The 25,167-nt window shown below is 43.3% G+C and overlaps 1 protein-coding gene across 4 annotated transcripts in view; it reads left to right on the forward strand.

The window, feature by feature from the left end:
* The window catches only part of gpp (DOT1 like histone lysine methyltransferase grappa), a 36,400-nt gene extending 12,552 nt beyond the window's left edge, over window positions 1-23,848 (forward strand). For 3 of the 4 annotated variants that reach the window (XM_070282132.1, XM_043212206.2, XM_070282134.1), the window contains exons 3-9: window positions 13,146-14,337; window positions 14,407-14,990; window positions 15,053-15,228; window positions 15,488-19,201; window positions 19,261-19,497; window positions 19,720-20,181; window positions 22,296-23,848. In XM_070282132.1, coding sequence (XP_070138233.1) covers window positions 14,059-14,337; window positions 14,407-14,990; window positions 15,053-15,228; window positions 15,488-19,201; window positions 19,261-19,497; window positions 19,720-20,181; window positions 22,296-23,296 — 6,453 coding nt within the window. In that variant the 5' untranslated portion in view covers window positions 13,146-14,058 and the 3' untranslated portion in view covers window positions 23,297-23,848. Of the gene's footprint in view, window positions 1-13,145; window positions 14,338-14,406; window positions 14,991-15,052; window positions 15,229-15,487; window positions 19,202-19,260; window positions 19,498-19,719; window positions 20,182-21,350; window positions 21,904-22,295 lie in introns of all 4 variants that reach the window. The other variant, XR_011443420.1, reaches the window with a different exon arrangement.
* The last annotated feature ends 1,319 nt before the right edge of the window (window positions 23,849-25,167 follow it).

Genomic DNA, 25,167 nt, shown 5'->3' on the forward strand with positions numbered 1-25,167 from the left:
CAGAAAAATTTACAAAAAACCGAAAAAAATATCTTACTAGGTGATAATGCAGCTTTAGAGAGAATTTATCTACAAATCGATGAAGGTATTCCGCTTATAAATAGGGTCATTATTGAAAAAGTTACAGCCTTCTTCAAAGTATTTAACTCTCATAATTTTATAGAAATTTGTGAAGAATAGATCAAGAAATATTTTATTGTATTCCCCTTTAAATTATACCATTATTAGCGACAAAGCTTGAGAGTAAGGGTGCATTTAATATTCACATCTAGGCTTAATATAATACTTGGATTTTTCCCTCGATTACATGACTTGTTTTTCCCATAAAATTTTCAGTAAACCAAAAATGCATTATTTTTCTCAATATAATCATTTCCGGCACTGATAGCCTCGTGCACTCATTTTTTTAACCTTATCAGCGATTATACAATGAGAGACGATAAGAAGCTGAAAAAAAGAAAAGAAATGCATGAAAAAGGCAACAAATTCTGTAGAATTATTACCAAGACTCTCCCTCACTTACTCGAGTTATAATTAAGATTATTTAATTATTCAATTGATAAACCAAATCGATACAAAATATTCCTAGGAAATTCCACAAAAGGTAGCAGCGAACGACATCGCTGAATATTTGCACACACTTGGCATTTGGCTTATAAATAAAATCTGTGTCAAATAAACTTTGCATGTTTATGACAAATTCTCTTCGCTTTGCCGTTTGAGGGGTGCGGGGGCTGGTGACCTGCTTTCAGCGCGACGCGTGATTCATAAAAGCGGTACCAAGTTCAGGTGAAAAAAAAAAAATAAAAACAAAGGAGCGAACGTGTGGCTGAAATACAAAATTTAAATACAACAACTATTTGCATATAAAATTGCAATAAAAGTTGCATTTTTATGTTTTTGTGTCCTTCGGAGCTTTTCTTTTTTGTTTTTTTTTTATTTTTTTTTTTTTATTTTGTATGCGTGCCAGATGCGATAGTAATCGCTCACGAACTTATATTCACGAAACATTCTGCGAAATGAGCGCCAAAACGGTGAAACAAAACACTCAACAACAACAACAGTTGTCTGTAATTGTGATTGTTTGTTGTTACACCGGCATATAACGGTAAATTGTAAGTGGCGATTACAACACACAGACACTCGAACCACCTGACAGGTGCCTTTAATAGCAGGAGAGTAAGTGAGATGGCACTATAGGAAACTGAACATTTGCCACCACCACCACCGCTTGCACTTTAATTGCAAAACATGCCAAGGCAAAGGAGAGAAAAAAAATAGAAGCAAACAAGGTACGCAAAAAAAAAAAACATAACACGAGTGTGCCAGACAGGTTGTTGCTAAGTACTTAAGTGTGTGTGCGTGTGTAAATTTTAAGCTCAAGCAAGACTCGAACTCGAAATTATTAAATTGTAGACGACGCTCCAATTGGGGGAGTGGGGCGGCATGGGGGGTCCTTTAGGAAAAAAGGAGCTTGAACGGCGGGACTGGGAGTCACGCACAGACACGCACGAAGAAGGAGATGGAGCGACTATGGAACAGGGCTGGAAAAAGGAGTTTAGTTGAAAATATTAAATGCTATGGAGGATGTTAGATATTAACTTTAAAGGGTATTATAATATTAACTTAAGGGGTTATAATATATTGATGATATAATAATAAAAAGGATAAAAATATATAGATGAAAGTGATAGCTTTCTTCCCCAAAGTCCTTAAAAAAACATTTCCGATATAATTTAGTATTTAGTTTAAAGATTATTTTTTTTTTAAAGAAATAATTATATTTTTTTTTCTTAACAGAAACCAAATATTAAACAATTAAACCTAAAGAGATACCACTGTAATGGGGATTGGGGAGCAAAATAAGTGAGTGAGCAGCTGAAGAAGAGGAGCAGCCGTGAGTCGCGTGTACGTGTGTGTATGTGTGTGTGTGATAAAGGTCGTTGGCCAAGCGGCGACGCTGAAATCGCGCGACAACAACAACCACAACCACGGCAGCAACAACAATGTTGGTAGAGAGCCAGTCGGAGAAACAGAGCAAGAGTAAGAGAGGGAATACCACTCTCTGGCGATGTATTTGTAGCCTAAGGGCATGAAATGTATTGCAGGTTTTCTTTTTTTTTTTTAGAGGCTTTTGTTGGAACACGGCTATGTATAGGCTGCGTCGGTTTTTTGGTCGCCAGAAAAACACGTTCCCTCTACAAAAACAACAACAACAATAAAAAACAGAATGGAACTCTGCATACAAAATAGACAAAGCCAACAAACTCACTAAAGCCTGAAAGCTAGAGAGAGATAGAAGCAGCAAAGCATTTTACCTTATGTGGCTGTAGTTCCAGCCTTTAAGGCCAAGTTAAAAGGCCCAGCCTTATCATACAAAAAACTAAAAGGTCTTTAAAACCAAAAGAAATATGAAGAGCAAGAGTTTCTTTAAAAAAAGAAGAGGTAACCTAACCTATAAACACAAAAAGATCTTACCTTGATCTTACCTTGAAAATTCAAACCGCCCCTGCTCAGATACAATCCATCAATCTTAAGAATTTTGATGCCAAACATGAGATACTTAAGATAGATAAAGATATTTTAAAAAAACTTGTTTTTTAGGAGGTGATTAGGTGATTACTTCATGCCGATTCTTCTCAGACTTTAAGATCTCTGACTCTATAATCATATTCAGAGTTGCAAGTTCAAAGCTCAAATTATTTTAGCCTTTAGCTGAGAGAACACGCACACCGCTGCTTAAAGCAATGACCTTTAAGTTCTGCTGCGAAACCTTAGTCACCACAATATAATGATTATTATGGGTTGTTAGAGGGGCAGTATCGCCAAGGCGAATTACATTGCATAACAAGCAGCAGCGGAATCCAAACAAAAGTAATATAGCTGGCCGGCTGACAAGTAGAACTCGTTGTCATTTCCTTATTTAATGTGACACTTGTTAGCGCTGCCTCGGGTTGCATTGAAACTGAGAAGCTACTACTCGCCAGCAAAGCTCTCTATTTCACTTCTCTATCTTACAATTTTATTTCCTCTCTACCCTGCTGTCCCCGCCCCCGCCTTTCAATAAATGAACACCTGCGTTTGGCCCGGCGGGTCTGTGTTGAATTTTTTGGGGCCTCACTGTGTTAGGCTGTGTGTGGCATGGCGTACGTGACTGGCACTGACTGCAGTTATGTTGGCTATTACGTCGTCGTCGTCGTCTATGCACTCACAGACACCAAAGTAAAAAGCAAACTTAGAGATACGAGATACCGACGCACCGCACAGATACAGATGCTGAGGCAGACACGCACGACCGAACACCTGTCACACATACATACACCCCCAACTCAACACACAGACGAAGAATTCGATCTAATACAGAAAGGGCTATTAAAGGTAAACAGTTGTGGTCAGAATATTAGTAACCCTTAAGGGTTTGGACTAAAACTTCCCGCCAAAATCGAAATTTTTATAAAATTTTGAAGGATTAAAGTGAAATTCTATATATTTCTATATTATATCGCATTAAACTAAAGTATATATTCCTCAAAAGCTTCTTACATTGCTGACTCATCTCTTAAGACTTTTAATTTTTCAAAATTCCCGTATCTGAATCTTGAGATGCAGCAGCGTTACCAGCAGCGTTTGTTTTCTTTTTCTGGTGCTCTGTTGCCAAACTTCACTCAGCCAAAAGTTTGCTTCAATTAAAACAGGTTTTTTTTCAAGAAAACGATCATGATTCGAAATGATCATGCCAGACTCGAGACTCAGACTCTCCCCCCTCCATTTGCCATTGTTTTGGATCTTTTCGTTTCTTTTTTTTTAATCTTTTATTATTATTATTGGAAGCATGGCTATGTTCACTGACCTTTGCCGAATTACTAATAATAATTTTATTTTTATGGCAGCGTTTTATATTCAAATAAAATGCCTATATTTCGGCCATGCTTTCTTTGTTCGGGAGAGACGACCTTCAACTTGATTTTTAATCAAGTTCGGTTCAATGAACTGAAACTGTCAACGTCTGCTTTATGTTTAATTTGAATACTTTTATTTTTTTTCGGTCTAAATGCAAACACAAGTGTTTTTTTTAATTTCGGTGATGCGCATATAAATTATTTTTCTTTGTTTTGTAGGCTATTTTTGGTGCATGAATGTGAAATGCAAATTATTTCAGTACTGTGGCCATTAATATGAATCATAGAACACTTCCAGGGTTGCCAAACTTCATATTTAGTTAGTCTCCAGTTTAAACTTTAACTTTCTCTATCTCTAGCTCCCTTATAGCTCTCGTAACTCATCTCGGCTTACAGCTTGCCCAGCTAGGTGGATGCCATTATTCATGAAATTTAATCGCTTTTTCTTAACTTGCTTTGTACTTTTATAGTTCTATTTTTTTTTTTCTGAGCTTTTTTCTTTAAATTTTCTTTATGACTCTTTTACTGGTCGTTTGTTTCCTCATAAATTTTGTGTCAGAATCTCCAACAACAACAAATTCTTTTTTCAATTTACATTTTTTAACATTTTTCATCTTAAATTCCACCCGGAAATCAACCCACTTTTACACAAACTCCAGCAACGGTTTCAAGAGCGCTCCCCACACGATTCCTCCATGTAATGGCAACTCCGGATCTCAACCCAAACCACCAAAAAAATGTTAGACAGATTTTATTACGGTACCCGGTGCCTTTTGCTACTTACCCGGAAATGCTCGTCGCAGCACCCTTTCCACGCGGGGATGTAAAGTCTGCTTAAAAGCATTTATTGAATTTTTACACAAAAACAAAATATTTAAACATAAACTAGATATACTTAAATATTTTTTAAGCATATTAATTTAAAAATCATAGGTCTTGTTTTTTTAATATTCGATTTTTAATAAATTAAGCGTTAAAGTTAGAGCTCATTATTTTCTCAGTGCTGGAGTTTTAGAGCCTGCATCTGGACCATCCCCTAGGCGGTTACTCTCGAGTCTGGCTGGCAACCCTTGTGGCAGGTTCTTCTGGCATATACTCACCACACCCCGTGGAAAATTGTTGCACTTCTTGTGCTGGAAAAACCCCCTAAAGTGCCACCGACACTATTATTTGGTTTTCCCATATAAATTGCAGCAGTAGCCCAACCACCAACCTGACAAACACTGCCCAGGAAGGATGTTTCAATTTCTATTTTGTTTTATATGCTTCCTTCTCTATGCTTTCTATGCTTCCTATGCTCCGTTACCGTTTTTATCGGTCGTTTGAGCTTCTGGCAAGTGACAGAGCAACCCTGTGTGTCTCTGCTTAGTGGGAGGGTGAAAATTGGCAACATCGCTCTCCATCCTAACCATTTTCTGGGCTTGCCTTTGTCCCTTTGGATATTTTGTTGTTTCCATTTGGTGGGTGGGTGTGTGTTTGCTGTCGTTGTTCTTTTGATTTTTGTTGTTATTTTTTTTTTTGGTGTAGGTTGTTGTTTTGGTCTACATTATTTTCTTTCAACTCTGTAATTTAGCCCAGGCTTTTCTCTTATTTATTTAAGGCGCTCTTCCATTGCCTTTGAGTTGTGTGTTGTTTGTATGTTTCCCTTTTGTATTTTCAGCATGTTTTAGTAATGCTATTGAGTCCAGAGTTGATTTGGGTTGGGTTGATTATATATCCCAACTGTATGTACATATGTTACGTGACCATTGGCACGTAGTAGGTAGTACAGTGAATCTCATAAAAGAGTTTTTACTGTTTGTTAAATTTTAATAACATTTATTGGAACTTTTAAATCAAATACCATTTCTATAAAGCCCTCTGGTATTTTGCTTTCATCTGCGTTTTTCTCTCTATTTCTGTTCCATTTATGTCTAATTCAGATGCTTTCTCTGTCTAGTTTAATAATTGAAAGAGCCTGCAGGCACTGAGTTTTAATTAATTACTGACCCATTTCTATCTCTAGTACCATTCCGACTTTAAAGATGAACTGCTGCTTTAATTTCGGAAAAGTTTGTTTTCCCAACAAATTTAATTGCAAAAAGTGACCTATTTTTGCCTCACCTGAGTGTTGGCAATTAAAGCCTTTTTGAAACTCAAAAGCTTATAGATTGTATAATTTAAAGTGCAAATATGGCTATATTGACTTGATGTGGGTGGTTGTGGGTGGTAGGCAATAGGGTTGTGTGGTGCTGGTAATTATGCAAATTTACATAAACATAACCTACTAACTAAGCACGCAATTGAAACAAATGCACTCGGTACTCTCGGCTCTAGCTCTCCCTCCCTCCTGCCATCTCTCCGTCTCTCTCTAGCTTGGTGAAATAGTTGACCTAGTTTTTTGGGGGCTTTTGCTTGCACACACTTTTACTGCAGTTTTCCTCATGCTCCTCCATTCCACTTCCCATTCCCCCCCATTCCTTTTTCGCATTAAAAAAGAGCGGTGGTGGAGAAGTTTTTGTGTTTGGGGCGCCGCCTGGCGGTCTGTTGTTGCGGCTGCCGGCTCTCTCTCTCTCTCTCTCTCGCTCATTTGGCATGCATGCACTCTGTGATGCTTTTTTTTCCCGCCTTTCTTCTCGCCTCCTCTTCTTATTTGTGTGTTTGTGCTTTTTTTTCTTTCTGTGGGATGGCAACTCTGTCGCTGTTTTGGTTTTTCCGAGTGGGCGGGAATCGGGGTTGGCCTACATTCGCTCTCTCCCAGGTTTTTATTTAGCTTCTCTGACGTCGTCGTTGTTGTTTGCTGAAAAAAAAAAACCTTTTGAAAATTGCGGCAGGTGCATTTTTATTCAGAGCAGTGCATTTTCTTTCCAGACCGCCCCCGCCCACCTCCCTCCCTATTCATCTTTCATTCACAGTAACCAAGGCAGACAGAAAGAGTGGCGGAGAGGAATTCTCTCGGCTTTGTTTTATTTTCCACGTCCTTGTGCTAAAAAAACAACAACAACAAATTGCTGGAAAAATGAGGGGGGAAAAGCCCTTAGCAAAAAAAAATCGATAAAGCAATTAATGCCAAAAGAGTGGCGGGCCGGGCGGCACTAACAATTCCACCCACCGGCCCGGAACATCCAAATCAGAAGCACCAGAAACAGCAGCAGCAACCCTGCAGCACAAAAATAAACAACATGATGACGTTGCTAAAGGAGGATGAAGAAGAAGGAGGAGGTGAGGGTGGGGGAGGTGGCGTTGAGTAGAGAAAATAGAAGCTAAAGCTAAAGCAGAATCCAAAGCAGTATCAGAAGCGATTGCCAGTCGTCTGTGTTAATAAAACCTCCCCATTATCACCAATGGCAGCAAAACCACCACACCCCACCGCACCACCATTGCCAAGCCTTGCCTTCATTATTTTCGAACCAAACCACCCGCTATTTTTGCCAATACTAAGGGGTCTTGGATACCCTTTATAGAGGGGGTACTTACTAAAAATCATGGTCCTAAAATTGACTTTGTTTTGAGAGGAAAATAGGTCTCTCTCTTATTAAAAATCATATTTTTATCAAAGTTCTTGAATATTTTATTCCAAGATTATATTATATAGAAGCTTATCGAAAACCGCTGCCTTATAATGTACGGCTGTAGAGTGTTTTCTTTATAGAGTATTTCTGCTTAAGTATTTCCCAATTCTCTGATATTATTTCTTTCAGACCTGCTTTAGAGTATTTATTGCTTTTGATTTCTTTTATTTTTTATTATTTTTTTTGTTATTTTATTATTGTTATTGCGCTACCCTGGTTGCCATGCGGGACTTCCAGAAGGAAGAGCCAGCTTTAATGGATATTATTATTTTGTTTGCTTGGCAAACGTGCGTGGCCTGCTGGTGGCTTTAATTTTCAATTCATTTCCTGACTTGACTTTCCTCTCAAGTCACCCACATATTTCCAAATGGGTTCTTCAATGAAGAGCTTAACAAACACTTCCAGACTTATTTTAATTAGGCTTTATTAGAGGGCTTTAATTAATTAATTAGGAATATAATTTCTTGATAAATCCAGACTTTTCTTGTAAATTTTTGGTAAAATAACACATGCTTGGATATAAAATTTGTAAGCGAATATTTCTCTCAAGGATTATGTATCCAGACATTCCCTTTGGTGGAGATCCTGGCCAACAATATTGATTAAGCTTGAAGCCAAATCCCCGGGCTGTCAGAAGTTGCTTTTCCCCCAAAATGAAAGCTGTCAGCATTCTTCAAACTTCAGGCTTCAGGCTTGAGATGAAGGGAAAACTATGTCTGATGTGGCCAATAAGAAGTAAACCTTTTGAAGAAAAAGCTAATAAAGGGGATATACTTTTTTAGGCAAGGTCGAAGATGTAATACTCTATCTAGTATAGAGTTAGAAAGGTTCCCTAATCCCTAATCCCTGTCTGAAATTATGTATCTGGCATACCTCTACCCTACCGCACACACCCACGCATCTCAGCTCTAGTCTTTAGCCAAAAGTTGGCCCAAACTCACACCCTCTAACTTGGCCCAAACCCATCCGCATCCGCATCCACATCATCATCATCTTTCCTGCCAGAACAGAGCGCAGTCTGTGTTTTTATGCCTTTTTTCTTCTGTGAGCCCCAACTTTTCAACAACTTTTTGCATATTTCAGTTCAGGCCCCAAAAGGATGGCCCCAAAATCCCGCCCACGCCCACATTACTGTATATTTTACCATTTTGGGGCTGAGGGAGGGTTGGAGCCCTTTCCGGGCCCGTGGTAGTTTAGAGGTATTTCTCATCCTCATCATCATGGGCTGCTGTTGCCTCGTTTTTCATTGCTCCTTTTTCCTTTCCAAAATTCTTGGGGGTTGGGAGGTCACGAGGAGGACAACCAACCCACCACCACCTCCCCCAAAAAGTGACTTTTCCTTGAACGTTGAGGCCTTTCAACTTTTTCCCATTTCGGGCTTTACGACGGCGCTTTAAAATCATTTAAAGCCATAGCTTCTCTGGCCATAGCTTTGAAGTGCCAAGTTTTTGTTGGCAAAGGTGGTTTATGGTAATTTAAAATCGATTACTCTCTGAGCTCTTGTCTAATTTGTGCTTTTCTTTTGAACTTTCTGGGTTTCAGAGTTCACCTTTACTGCCCAGATGATGAAAACAACAACCTTTGTGGGTGGGGTCGTTGTTCCTGTTCCTCAAAATTCGTTTTTTTTCGTCTTTTTTTGTGTATTTTCTTCTGGGGTTCTTTGTGCATTTTAAGTTCTGGGTGTGGCAGCTACAAAATGCGTTAATGGTGTGTTTTTTTTTTGGTGAAGTTGGGCAACAATGGATTTGGGTTTCTTAAAGGTTCTTGAGATGGCTTCGAAGCCTGCAGAGTTGCTTCATCTATATAGGATATTTTAAAGGGGGGAGATAGTTTTAGTATAAAAATGATCGTTTTACAGTTTTTTATTAAACTTATTAGGGAAATTTAATTTATGAATGAAAGTAAAGCCACAAAGTCTGGATTTTTATGTTCTATAGACTATAAAAAATATATTCCAGCAGACACTACCCTAGTCACCGTTGAAGGGTTAACTACACACTCGTTACTCAACACTGGTTCACTCACAATCTGTCATTCGGTCAACAATCTGTCATTTGATGACTAGACTACCTCATAGTTATTGTATCTCATGCTTTAAAATGCCTTGGCTTTAAATATAAATCATGAAGTTAACCAAATTCCATATAAATATAATTACTATGCCATTCTTGCACATGTTTACATTGCCTTTTAATGTCAAAAGCTTTAAGTTCTTCCCTCGAACTTGCGGCTTCTGGTGGCAGCTGTTCTCCCTCAGGAGAGGAAACCGCAAGACAACAAAACTACCTATTATATGTATGAAATGCGATTGATGACCTTCCGATCAGATCGAAGAAGGGGAGCTCTCTCGGAGCTCTTAAAATAAAAAGCAGAAGGGGAGCCATCCTGTGGCACGTACCACACAAGTACTCTCGAGCGATCCGGTCTTCCTGGCTGGCAGGTGTTTGACTTGCAGCCGCCTGTGTTTTTTGAATATTTCCGCTGCTTTTTTCTTACGAAATAGCATTTATTAAGTGGGTCACTTACTTATCAGGATGTTTCAAGCTAAAAGCAAACATTCAAACATTCCAATAGTTTTCTATGCTTTTTATGACGTTGTCTTATCAGCAAACATTGGAAATAAATAGATAGTTCTAATCACCACAATTTGGTAAATGAATCAACGTTTTTTTTTTATAAAGAAAATATTGATAGTGGAGTGACCTCAATAGAACCTACAGGTACTATAATATTCCAAAACCCGGAAATTAAAAGCAAAGATTTACGTTTCGATGACTGATTGAAGAAAACAAACAAAAAAGCGCTATAACTTTTAGAATTCATTGGATACTAGAGAGCTCTATGGGCAGAAATAATTAACGAGAAATCAAAGCGTAAACTAATATGACCTTGGGGGCCACAAACACAACGGGGCGGCAATGACAGCCAACACGTGACCCTCGGAAATGCGAGAAAAAAAATGGAAAAACAAATTATTAGAAAATAAAACACAATCATTGATGGTTGGAATGCGAAATCAGGCATATTATGAAACCGAATGCCAGCTCTCAGATTAGATAACCTGAAACAGAGCAGAGAATTCTATAATTCTATAATCGACAAATGCTTTAATTGCCATCACAATTGCTGACCTTGACACACTACCCAGTGTGCCTCACTCGCTGGCCACAACTTGTCGCAATGTATGGATATATTTTTGAGAACTGGCTGTTGTACACTAGAGACTATTTTATAGGCAATTTGTTTTTATTTTAATTATATTAACGGAGGGAGAGTGTATGTAGGAACCAAGGCAGACAGCGTGGCTGAAAAAAAAAGAAAAGGCCATAAAAAAGCACATTCAGAGAAAGATTTTTTATTAAGAAAATTATTAATATTATTATTCTTAAAAAAATGTATTATAGATTAAATATCCAAATTATAGTATTTTCTAGGAAATTCTATTTCTTTTTTTTAGTATTTTTTTGTTATTATTTTAACTTATTTTACAGCTTATTCATAAAAATATTATATTTTTCAAAAAATTATAAAAAAATTGGAATTCTTAGAAATTTTATTAAAGATTTTATAGCAAAATTATAGTATTTTCTAGGGAATTATATTTTATTTTATATATTTTTCCTAACACTTTAATTTATTTCATAGCTTATTCATATTAATTTCTCTCTCTGTAGCTTGCGTGTGTATGAGAGAAGGCAGAGAGTGCTTTTTAAGTAGATTAAAAGCGCGTTCTGGCAATGGATATAGTACTCATACCCATACCCATACCCCTTTCCTCTTCTCCAGCTCACCCATAGACCTCATAATTGTGTCAACTTTTCGGAGAATTGGTATGAGTGTGTGTGTGTGTGTAGTAGACTTGCAAAAAGTGTGTCACGCCTCCACGGACATGCGAAATAATATTAAAAATAAGCAAGTACGATATAAATAGCGTAGGAGTGTCTAATTAGCTTTGAAAGTGTTTATATTTATTTTCTATTTCTAGTTTTTTGAAAAAAAAAAAAAAATGTTTAAAAATTATTATGAAATTATAGCTAGAGATTAAAGACCTTTTAGAAAACCTCCCTTTTAGATGACGGGCTCTATGTCTACCAACTTGAAAGGACTTTCGTTGGAAAACCACCTAGACTCACGCACAAGTGCTTCTATTTTGGCCAGACAGTAGCTTGGGAGAAGGGCTATAGGATGATATAGGATGGTATCCTTTGTCGACGTCTGTCTGGTCTGCCTAACTGGAAATGACTTGGCCTTTTTTGGATTTCAGTGGCGAGCCGCAATTTACGTTTATGGCCATCCACAGTAAACAGTTCAATGGCTGATAAATGGGCTTATATGGTCTAGACCTTGTACCCAGGGGATAACCATGGAAATAATTATTTAAAATTAAAAAATGGAGAATTTTAAACAACTGACTATTAAATTTAATTTTCTGTTTAAATATTTTCCCGGTTTATTGATTAAAAATAAATTCCTGATGGCTATTTTTGTTTGTGTTGCGAAATGGGCGACCTGTGGTCATTGGTTGCCAAGGAGGTGTGGCAAGTGGGTGGGCAGATGCCACATGGAGCTTTTGTCTGCCTGTCTGTTGGGGCTGTCATGGTTTCATGTAGATACAGATACAGCACAAATACAGGCAGAAACAGGACACAGATACAGATGCAGATGCAGAGGAAGCGCACACGTGCCTGCATAAACAACAACCATCCAGAATCAGTATGTATGTATGTGTATCAGTATGTACTATATAATGTGCTGGTGCAGTTTTGTTTGCAGTTTCCAGACGGGTTAGATTATATATAGACAGAGTATGTATATAGACATCTGTATCTGTGGGCTTGGGCTGGCCAAAACCCATTCAATTTAATGTGGCGCTTGTCTAGCCAAAAATGTTAACGCTAGACTGCTCCCAGCCCCCGAAACCGAACCCCAACTGCCTCCAGGGTGGTGCGTTTATTGAAGCTTTAAGCTTCGGACTAAGCCTTCATGCTATTTTCAATGCCCGGACGGCCATAAGCTTTAATTAGAATTTTCACGAGGAATTCTTTAATTCGAAACAGCGTCGTTGGGGGGTTGTTATTGATTTTCCCTGGCTGGCATTTCCACCACCCTCCCTTTTTGCTGACCCCCCATCAACAGACTACAGTCAACGTTGTTTATGCTAATGAAGTCACATTGTCGTCAACTGTGCGTCTACGCCCACCAAAAAAAGTAAAAAAAATAGAAGAAAAAATGGCATCACATTAAATAATAAAAAAAAAAATGGTATATTAAAAAAAAAGCCCTGAAACGTGCCCGGAATGACTAATTAGCATAATAAACAAATATAACGAAAGCCACCACCCTGATCACAAAAATATATATAAAGCGAAAGAGGTGCCGCATATAAATGATGAGATGAGATGCCTTCCTGACAAGATAACGAAATATTTGTGTGGGAATGGGTTTCAGTTTCGAAAATGTTATGTATTTTAAAGTGAACACTCTCTTAAAAATAGTAGCTACTAGTAGTAATAAATATAATCTAAGGTCTAGTTAGATATAATCATTATTGAAGGCATTTAACCTTAAACTCCATATTCCATATACCATATACCATGGCATATTTATTTTTAATTATTTATAATTTGTATATTTTTTATTATGTCACCTTATATACTTATGTTTTTTATCCATTTCTCTTTCTCCTCTCTTACAGACTCAAAAAAAATAATAACTGTACATAAATAATAAAGGCTTGAGTGTTGCAAACTCATAAAACACTTTCCAACACTGGGCCAAGGTGCGTGCAATATGCTTAACGGTATAATAATGATATTCGCGCGTGTCCCGGCATGATCGCAACCGAAAGCGATCTATAATGCCACGAATGGCGGAACAAGAAGATGATGAAAGAAATACTTTAGCGAGAAAGGGTAACATTTGGAAAATGTTGTGGCCGAAGAATATTGAGGAAAATGCATCGTTTTCTTAACATCCAGCAAAATATCAAATTACGCAACTATCATCAGTTACTTTTATATTTTGTGGCTGCTGCTGGACGAGGAGCGGAAGTGAGAAGCGGCAGAGAAGGAAGCAGAAGCAGCAGAAGAGTAGGAGGAGCAGCAGCAGAGATAAGAGAAGTCGGAGAGAATAACGTAAACGCTACGTAACGCTAAACGTAACGTTAAGAATAATAGTTGAAGAAGGATAATAATAAATTATTAATTATTAGCCCAATAATAATAAATAAACCCAACGCTGCCACTGTTCCTAAGACATCCAGACAAACCATAAAAAAAATAATAATAAAAATAAAAATAAAAGTAGCCTTTAGACGTAACCGTAACGTAAAAGCCTCGACATAAAAAAAAAACCCCAAATCCTATGCCAATTTTTGAATCATCGAATCGTTTTTCACGAAAACATCAAATCACTACCATAAAGTCCCATTAAAAAACACAAAAAAACAGACATTGTTTTTTAAGTTTTATCTAAAAAATAAAAGAATAGTATAAGAAGAAAGAAAAGCCGAATCTAGATCTCTAGCTCCTTGCCAAGCACTTCGAAAAAAGAAAAAAAAAAAATCGAAAATAAAATAAGAGGCTGGCCGAGGAAAGCGGATATAAAATATGGCCACACCCCAAGTCAAGGACTTGGTGTTGCGCTCACCCGCTGGCTCCTCCGACGTCATCACCTTCGCCTGGCCCCTCCAGATCGGACACGGACAGGACAAGCACGACAATGGCATCGATATCATCGACACCATCAAGTTCGTGTGCGATGAGCTGCCATCGATGTCATCGGCCTTCGAGGAGACGAACCTCAACCAAATAGACACTGCCTGCTATAAGACTATGACCGGTCTGGTCGATCGTTTCAACAAGGCCGTCGACAGTATTGTTGCATTGGTGAGTGTTTGGGCTTAGATCCTTCAACCAGGATATCCAGGATATTAATTTTTATTGAATTTTTTTTAGGAAAAAGGAACTTCACTGCCCGCCGAGCGCCTAAACAAGTTCGCTCACCCTAGCCTTCTAAGACACATCTTGCAATTAGTCTACAATGCTGCCGTACTCGATCCCGACAAGCTCAACCAGTACGAGCCCTTCTCGCCGGAGGTGTATGGCGAGACCAGCTACGAGCTGGTCCAGCAGATGCTCAAGCACGTCACCGTCAGCAAGGAGGACACGTTCATCGATCTGGGCTCTGGTGTTGGCCAGGTGGTTCTCCAGATGGCCGGCTCCTTTCCCTTGAAGACGTGCATCGGCATCGAGAAGGCTGATACCCCGGCCAGGTATGCCGAGCGCATGGATGTCTTCTTTCGCCAGTACATGGGCTGGTTTGGGAAGCGCTACTGCGAGTACAAGCTGATCAAGGGTGACTTCCTGGTCGATGAGCATCGCGAGAAGATCACCTCCTCCACGCTGGTGTTTGTGAACAACTTTGCCTTTGGCCCGACGGTGGACCACCAGCTGAAGGAGCGCTTTGCGGATCTGCGCGATGGAGCGAGGGTGGTGTCCTCCAAGTCCTTTTGTCCCCTCAACTTTCGGATCACGGACAGGTTGGTTGGGCTTTAAGATACTTCTTGAATCTCTTGAAACTCATATATGTGTGTCCTTGCAGAAACCTCAGTGACATTGGAACCATCATGCACGTGAGCGAGATCCCGCCACTCAAGGGCTCTGTCTCGTGGACCTGCAAGCCCGTCTCGTACTATCTCCATGTGATCGATCGCACCATCCTGGAGCGATACTTTCAACGCCTGAAAACCAAGGGCGGCAACGACCACGAGGGCGTGGGTAAGTTCAAGAGAGGATCAGAGAACACCACTATATTAGGAGACACTAGACACAAACAGTCACTATCGGAATCATTCCAAGAATCTAAAACCCAACTCATGATCCAGTCATCAGGTTTTAATCTAAGATTAGTATTGGTTTAAAGTCTGTAAGGATTAGGGTGTATCCTTAGGGTTAGAGGGTCTTCTGAGAAGATATATCAGGTTTCTAGAATATAGACCTCTAACCTCCTTTCTAATTGGAACCATTTCTCTTCCAGGAACCGTGCGCACCACTCGAGATCGGGCCAAGCGTGAGGCGAACGTGGGCCAGCATCACAACCACCACCATAACCACCACAACAACAGCAGCAACCACGCCACCAGCAATAACAATCATCACCGGGAACGGGAACAGTCGAACGGAGCTGCCAGTGCCGCCCAGGTGCCGCGCCAGAAGTCCCAATCGCCGGCCAATGTCAGCGGTGGAGGCTTAGCCACCGTCGGTGGCCAGCCAGGAACAGGAGTAGGAGCAGGAGCCAGTGCAGCGGCCAACTCCAAGACGCGCCAGCAGCTGCAGCAGCAACAGCAGCAGCAGCGCAGCCTGGACATGGAGAGCAGCACGGAGAGCGACGGCGAGGCGACGAATGGGAATGGAGGCAACACCACCACGACCACGAATGCCACCTCCGCCTCGAACGGCCCGATGACCCGCAAGGTGTGGTCGGACTGGTGCAGCTCCAAGGGCAAGAGCTCGCAATCGGACGACGAGGAGAACAACAACAGCAACAGCAACGGGGGAAGCAACACGGGAACGGGCACTGGCGGGGGCGCTGGAGGAGCAGTTGGTCGCCAGGCACGAGCGGCCACCCAGAAGAAGCGGAAGAAGCTGACACGGAAGGCGGCCATAGCCAGCAAGTCGGCGGCCGCGGCCCAGAGGGAAGCGGAGGCGGCGGCAGCAGCGGTGGCAGCGGCCACGGCCAGTAAGGACTCCAGCTCCAAGGAGGATCAGCCGCGAGCGGCCATCGGTGGCCCCGGCCGGAAGGGACGCATGAAGAAGGGTGCAAGGGGCAGGAAGTCGCTGAAGATCGCCGGCCTGGAGGCGCTGCACAAGCAGACCGTGCTCAGCACCTCCCTGGACGCGATGACGAAGAAGCTGCCCGCCGCTCCTGGAACCGTGGATCAGCAGTTGACCGCCCTGCTCACCGACAGTATGGCGCACACCGAGCTGGATATACCGACGGCGCCGCAGGACACTCCCTACGCCCTGCAGATCCTGCTGGATGTGTTCCGGTCGCAGTACATGGCCATCATCGACCACATGAAGTCGAGTGCCTTTGTGCCGCAGGTGCAGAAGCAGCTGGCCCAGGAGCAGGAGAGGATGGCGCGGCTGAAGAACCGAGCCAGCCAGCTGGACAAGCAGATCAAGGTCCTGATCGACGACAGCGTGGCGCTGCTGAAGGTGCGCATGAACGAGCTGGGCATCAACGTGAACTCCCCCAACGACCTCATCGCCCAGGCCAAGGAGATCGTGGGCCGACACAAGGACCTCCAGCACACGGTGAGCCGCATGCGGAACGAGGTCACCTACTACGAGGGCGAGCAGAAGCACCTGCTCAGCAAGCAGCTGAAGAACCTGCCGGAGTACCAGAAACTCTGCACCGGTGCCAATGGCAAGGTCAAGCTAGAGATGCCCCCAGAGCTGTCGGAGACGACGGCCCAGGAGCTGGTCCTCAAGGAGATAGCCAATACCCTGAGCCAGCGCAAGAAGCTATACGCCCAGGTGTCCAACATCGAACAGGAGACGACGGTGCTGCAGAAATCGGCGGAGGAGCGGAGCACGGCGGCGGTTCTGCTGGCCCAGGGAACCAACATGAGCCTGGCCTCCGGATCGCCCGCCACAGCGTCGGCGGCGTCCTCCACCCCAGCCACCGCCCACGCAGGCGCCACTCCCGTGCCCGTGCCAAACAACAAGCTGAATAGCGCGAAGAACTCGCGTCGCAGTCGCGAGCATCGCGGCCGGTCGCAGGAGTGGCCGGAGGTGCCCGAGGTGGGCAAGATCCAGGAGAGCAATCCCGAGGTGCTGGCCCAGAAGATCGTGGAGACGTGCCGCCAGATCGAGGCGGGCAAGTTCCAAGGAGCCGCCACACCCGCCTACCAGGTGAACGGCAAGAACAAGGCCATCCCCGAGGCTGGAGCGCCACAGGCTCCCATCGCCGTTGCTCCCGTCAGCATTAAGTCCTCGCCGGGCCATCACTACAAGGACAGTACTCTGATGCCGGCGCCCAAGCAGCAGAGCCAGCAACAGGTGGCGCCCTCGCTTCTGCCCAAGTGCGAGTTGGGGGGACTCTCCGCCAGCCGGATCAAGCAGGAGTCGCCGAAGGTGGCCAACTTCGAGGACCGGCTGAAGAGCATCATCACCACGGCCCTGAACGAGGACCAGGAGCACCGCAGCAAGGCAGTGGAGCCATCGCCCTCGCCCTCGCCCCTGCACAGCCCGGCGCCCAAGCGATCCAAGCAGCAGCAGCAGCATGCGGGAAGCATGAATCCCGGCCAGCAGCAGCTGCCCAACAATCTGCACAACATCATCACCGTCTCGACGCAGGGGCTGATGCATCTGAACGCCAACACGACAATATCCCCGATAACACCGCCCCTGCCGGGACCGGGAGCCGGAGCTGCTGCCTCCACTGCCCCGCCCCCACCAGCGAATCTCCCTTACGGAGCGTATGGTGGCAAGGCGACGGTGTCTGGAAAGTATCAGGCGGCCAAGGAGCCGAAGTACTCACCGGTGAGGCAGGCGCCGCCTCCTCCACCACCGCCGCCGTCTCACATGGCCGCCTTGTACGCCGCCGGGCAGCAGACCGGTACGGCGGACCTGAGTTACCAGCGACGCCGCAGCTCCGTGAGCGCCAGCAGCTACGAGCACTTCATGGCCCAGCAGCAGCAACAGCAGCAGCAGCATGCCCTAATGCTGGCAGCCGCCGCCCACGCCGCCCAGCGCCAGCACATGCGAGCGGAGGAGCAGCAGCAAAGCCAGGCCCAGCAGCATCACCAGCACCAGCAGCACCGCCTCCAACAGCAGCAGCACCTCCAGCACCACCACCATCCGAACGAATTCAAGGCACCGCCTGCCGAGAATCTTCTCCAGCGATCCGGCAGCCGGGAACAGCTGATAGTGGAGCCGCAGCAGCAGCCGCTGGAGCTGCTGCCCCGGGCAAGTTCCGCCAACTCGGACTACGGCGGCTATCGCATCCGTCCGCCCAGCAGGCCCAGCTCCAACTCTTCCCAGCCGGACTACACGCAGGTGTCGCCGGCCAAAATGGCTCTGCGCCGGCACCTGTCCCAGGAGAAGCTCAGCCAGCATGCCACGCCCCAGGCCACACCGCCGCTCCCCGGAGCGGGAGCTCCAACATCCGGCAAGACCATCGGAGATCTGGTCAACGGGGAGATCGAGCGCACGCTGGAGATCTCGCACCAGAGCATCATCAACGCGGCCGTGAACATGAGCACGGGGGGTGCCCACTTCATGGAGCGGGCCTTCCTCAACGAGCGCTCCAATGAGCGGATGCTCATCAACCTGAATGCCCAGAGGCCGGAGCGCGTCCATGTCCGCCCGCTGTCCGAGGAGTCGCAGGAACCGCATCCCACCAGCTACGCCCAGGAGAGGAGCTCGGCAGGCTCGGCCGCTGCCAATAGTAATCTGGCCACTCTGGCCCACGTAGCCTATGTCCAGAAGGCCCAGGGAGCCGCACGGGCAGGAGCCACTGCGCCGCCTGCAGCCCAACACCACACGGCAACGGCTCGAACTGGCCGGGATTACCAGCCGGTGGCTCTGCCTCGGGCGGAGCTGAAGGGCAGCATCGAGGCCTACTTCCACGAGGAGCAGCAGCAGCAACAGCAGCAGAAGCAGTCCAAGGGGCCCGGTTCGGGATCGTCGGGAGCAGCTGCTATGCGGGGATCACGTCTGAATGGAGCCAATCCCCCATTGGAGGGTAGGTCCTCTCTGGATACTCATGTTCCTTTCATATTATAATCCCCTATCCACTTTAAGGTTTGGCTGCCTCTCTACAAGACCACGTGCGTGCCCGGAAGTACAAGGAGGAGACTGAGGAGCGTCAACGTCGCGCAGCAGCTGCTGCCTCCTCCTCCTCGTCGTCGTCGTCGTCGGGAGTATCGAACTCTGCGTTGGAGCTCTCCAACCACTATGGCCACCAAGCTCCCCCGGCCCACAACTACCATCATCACCACCATGGCGCCAATCTCAACGGAACACCGCACAAAGTGGAGCGTAAGCCATTCCGCGGCCATGACTTGTTTGGGTGCAAATAGATCCTTGTATGGGTTTTAGGTCCTTTGGAGGGGGGATTTGTCCAAAGACTACCTTTTTATTTTTCAAAATAAATAAACCTCATATGTGAGGATGACTAAAGCAAGCACTCCAAGCAAATCAGTTGGCCGCCAGTGTCCATATCCTTAAGACCCTTACTGACCCTCGGTTATTCCCTTACAGTTGGAGTGAAGAGGAGTTCACCGCTGGCGCCTCACCAACAGCCCCCGCGGCCCTCGAAGCTGGCCCACTACGATGCGCCGCCGACCTCCGGCCAGGCCCACCACGCCCACATTTACGCCAATGGACAGGTGCTGCAACCGCCGCCGGCCCATGATGCCACCACGCCCTCGCCCACACCCTCGTCCTCGTCGTCGTCGTGCGGACGGCGCAGTGGCAGCAACAGTGGCAAGCTGCTGGTGGAGCCGCCGCTCCTCATGAGTCCCGAGATCAACTCGCTGATGGGCGACGAGAGGCCGTTGCAGTTGTCGTCGCACCCAACGCAGTCCCAGATGCTGCACCAGCAGCATCAGCCGGCGCACCTGCAACAGCTGCGAGTGCCACATCTCGGACATGGTCATGGCAACAGTCACAGCACTACACCCACCTTGGGGGAACGGCGCAATGCCAATGCCGCCGACGACGGTAAGCTATACGTGGATCAAGCCACATACTCGGCCAGGGCACCATCACCACCACCCACCACACACGCACCACAAGCACCACCAGCACATTTAGTCTATTTGCAAGAACCGCTTAATCTTCACCAGCACTCGCCCAACTTTCAAACACGACGTGCCGCCCAAACGGTGGCAGAAGATCTAACCATGAAGCGGGCTGGATCAGAGCCAGAGTGGCAGTCTGAGAGGAACTCATCCTCCTCCAAGTCCAGCTCCAGTTCTGACTCTGATCCCAGTTCCGACTCTGACTAAGCTTTGACTCCGCACACACACGCTATTTGCCTTTATGATGTACATATATATTTTTTATGTAATTCGAGAATTATATTCATTTCGAAAGCTATGATTGTTTCACGAACTTATTTTAAATGTTGTGTGTTGTCCTGTCCTCCACCCTCGTAGATGTAGATCCTAACTATCCCTACTCTTGATTTTAGTAGTTTTTGCATTTTAATTTATTATTTTCTTTATGATTTTGTAATGCTTTTCATAACCATTGAAATCTGATGAACTTTTAAAGGTAAAAAACACTAACAGAGCAGGTCTTATAAGAAAATATTGAGAGCCAGAGAAATGCATCTGATCGGAAGAAAGATCGGTCTTTATTGTAAAATATATATAATTGAAAAACGACCATGGAATCAAAGCCAACCACATACATGCTGAGAGTAATTTAGATTTTTTTTTAATATAAGCGTCATGCCAAATCAATCATCTATATCTACTGCATATATAATATGATACCCAGAGCCACACCCAACCTCCCACCAACAAACACACACACTTCAAGCTATAATGCTCTTTTGTAAAAAAATTCATACATAAACACACACAAACACACATATACACTGAAAGAAACACAAACACACTCCACAAATAAACAAACATTTATTTCAAAATTAACCCAAAAAAATCAAACAACTTTCTGGAATGTTATTATAATGCATATTAATTAATTTTCAATTTTACTAAAAAAACAAAAAAAACAAATTCAAAAAACAAAAAACAATGCTAAGAACGATAAAAAATACAAAAAAAAAAAAACCCATAAACCAAACAAATACCAAAACCAAAAAAGACCCATCTTATCCAGCCTTCTTTATGATCCCTTCTATTATGCTCTACTCCATACAGTTAACGATTTGGCAACGCAACGTACTATAACTAATTACGATCCCAGACGTCGCCTTCGCACGACTCTGTCTGGTGGCTCTCCAGCGAAGCTATCGGCTGCCCATGCCCATGCCCATGCCAGCTCCCATAGTAGTCAGACTCTGAATGGATACGTTCTGGCAGATAGTAGTAGTAGTTGCCCCACAATACCAAATACCCAATAACCATATCAGAGACAGTCTGAACGATTGAACCAAAAACCGAACTGAATTGAATTGAATTGAATTGGTTGAATGATTGATTGATTGACTTGCATACTTCAAAATTGATAAAATGTTTGTTGTTGGGCCCAAAAAACGAAAACAATCTTCTAATAAAAATAACCATTAATATAAAAACCCGATGAAAAAAAAAAACAATGATTTCAAATCAGAAAACCTACAAAAAGACAACTTTTAATTTTTGCGTTTAATAATTTACCTACTAAAAGTACAGAATTCATATGCCAAAAAAAAAAATCAGAAAAAAAAATATATTTTATGAAAAATTATATGAAATTTTTAACGAGCATGAGGTAAGTTCTGTTGCGCCTAATTGGTTTCTTTCTATTACTTATGATTTACTTATGATTTGTTTTTATTTTTATTATGATTTTGATTTTAATTTTAATTTAATTTCATTATGTAATTCACTATTGTTTTAACATCATCCACACACACAAGAAAACACCCATCCATACCAACACAAATACCACACTATCCTGCACGCCAGACGCAACGCCAACCAAACAGATCCTGAGAGGCTTTAGGATATATATGAGATATTAATGACCGACTTCCTCAGTATAATATTAGTCACCCACTTACTACTCACCCCAAAAAAACAAATCGAGGCAACTTTGCACTATTTGACCCTTTGACCTTTCGCTGGGATTACATTAATGTCGTTCTTTGTGCTTCTCCATAGATGATGTGATCGCCGCCGATGATGAATCCCACTGGCAGCATCGGGTCAGCTCTGGATTTGATCGGCTGGTGGCTTTCGCCAGCACCGAGCTGGACAAGACGCGGCGCAGCATCGATGGCGACACAGTGCCGGCCTCCATCAGCTGCAACACGTCGCCGGACTCGGGCATCACGCACAGCAGCAGCAACTCGGATGCGGTGCGCACCTTCTTGTCCACCTCTTCGAGCTCCTCGCAGCTGGAGCTGCCGATCGGCAACAGCAACAGCCTGTACAACCATCATGGCCAGCACAGCAGCGGCAGCAACAGCAACCATCTGCCGCAACAGCAGCAGCAGCAACAGTTGCAGGCGCATCAGCAGCAGCAGCAACACCATCACATCCCCGATCACCTGAGCGACAGCAGCATCAAGTCGTCGGCCTCCTCGTCCCTGCATGCGGGCAGCTCCTTGAAGACAGTGTCGCCAGTGGAGGCCATCGAATCGCCGCCTCTGTCGGACGTGGGACTGCCCAGGACGCCGAGTCCCAGTGCCGCCAGCGTGGCCACCCCGCCCCTGGCTAGCGGACCGCCTCTGGCCGGGGATCTAGGTGGCATTCCACTCAAGTACCAGCGCAAATCGAAGAGCAGCTCCGAGAAGCACTACAAGAAAAAGTTCTGCGAGCGGAACTGGGAGTACGACTGCGATGAGCTGCTGGCCTACTCCAACTCCAGTGCTCCGCCAACGGCCGCTGATGCAGCTGGCAACGGGCCACCCAACCTGGATAATGCCACAAGTGCTGGAGGAGGAGGAGGAGGAGCTGCTGCCAAGTCCGGCAAGTCGCCAAAGGAGAAATCATCGCCGCACCACAGCGGCTACCATCAGGCGCAGCAGCACCACCACAAGTCCTCCAAGTTCCGGCCGAAGGGCAAGGACTGGGACTGGTCGCTGGACAGTCGCAGCCAGACGGGGGAGCTGCTGCCGCCCATCACCACCAACAACTCCACCACCACAACGAGTAATTAATTTAGTAAACTAATTTAGTTCAATTTGCTGAAAAAGATAGACGATAGGAATGAGGAATGAGAGAAGAAAATCCAGAAGAGTATGCAACGCTTGCTACTTTTAGCCACATTATTTGTACATTTTTTAATCGAAAGGATCACGCGAATGGTGGATCCCTTAAATTATATTGTATTGACTAAACATTTTGTAATTTAAATTAAATGAATTGTATGTGCATAGCTAACTTATTGTAAAGCCCAGCGCTATCCGTTTGCCTTGTTTTCTACACAGAACTTTCTTTTAAAAAACTACTACCTGTCCTGTACTGTCCCTCTCCACACTAGTTTCACTGCGAGATCTAATTAGGCTAGCCACGTTTTTCGTAATTAGGCTGTAAGGTTGAACACAACAATGCTGATGAACAATGTTACTGACTCTTCTGTACCAACTACTACCAACTATTATGATTATGTATTTAATTTTCATTATTGTTTAATTACGTTTGCCCATAAGTTGAATGTTTTTGTCTTTATTATTATTATTATTTTGAAATAAAATTGTCAACTAATTAAAGTTATGGTTTTTGATTTTCATTTAAAACGAAAAGTACCGCTGTTGAATTGGGACCAACCCTCCAAATCCAAATCTGAATCTGAATCCGAACCCGTTCCTGTTTTTTGAAAAAAATATGATGAGGATGATGGTAATTAGTGGCATACTTTAGTGGCATCAATACCCAACACGATATAGAATAACCGAATATAGCACAAAAGAATCAAGTGGTTTATTTTCATTTAATTTTTAATATTTAATATTTTAACTTGCGCTTGCATTTAGTACAGAATATGCTCAAATAGGGACGATATGCATATACTTTAACAGATTAATCGCAAAAACAATAAGTCTAAACTGAAGTAGAGGAAATTAGATAATGTATACAAGCAACATGCAACATGCAACATGCAACATGCAATACGCAACAGCAACAGCAGCAACAGAAGCAGAACAACAAGTAACCTTATAAATTAATGAATTTTCCACCTCAGCGAAATAAACAACAACAATTTTATATTATATATTATATTATAGCAGGCATATACAACATATATACATAAATATATATATATACATATATATATAGATACTTATATATTATATACGAAGCCGGCAGCGGGGGCGTCAAGGGAATATCAGGAATCCAATTGAAGCGTAAAGTAACAAATTAATGATTTACAAGCATTTAATAAATAAAATAATGAGTAAAGCATAAACCAAGAAAATATTTAGCGAAACATAATACAATATAAAACATATATAATTAACAATATTTCCAAATGTGCTATTAGCGTAGTGTAAAGTAAAAACTATAAAAGATATAAATACGAATACAGCAAGGGCGCATCAATGATTTTTATACGTAAATATTGTAATATATATATTATATATAGGGTCTGCGCTAAATTGGACGCGAGTTGTAGCAAATGGAATATTAATTTGGCGCTATTAAAATAAAACTCATGTAAAATGCATATAAAAACACAACAACACGTATAAACAAATAGTTAAATTTACATGTAAAATTAATAAAACAATAAACGAAAATGAACGTAAGCGTAAACATTCGGGGAAATAATAAAACACACACTCACGCATATTAAAAGTAAAGGTATTATTATGTATATTTAACAAATATTTATTGCATATTATTATTTTAAAACTAAACGTTTAATAAAAAATATTAAAATATAATTAACAGGAATATTTAAGATGTTTAATTAAAGGGGTTGGGAGTTTTCTTAAAATCCATGGGTATTTAAGGTCCATTCTTCTTTGATTTATCTGTAAAATAATAGAGTATAATGTACACCCCCCTTAACCAATTTAAAAAAATC

This window comes from Drosophila bipectinata, chromosome 3R (genome assembly GCF_030179905.1).
Source record: "Drosophila bipectinata strain 14024-0381.07 chromosome 3R, DbipHiC1v2, whole genome shotgun sequence".
In the NCBI taxonomy this organism is placed as follows: Eukaryota; Metazoa; Arthropoda; class Insecta; order Diptera; family Drosophilidae; genus Drosophila; species Drosophila bipectinata.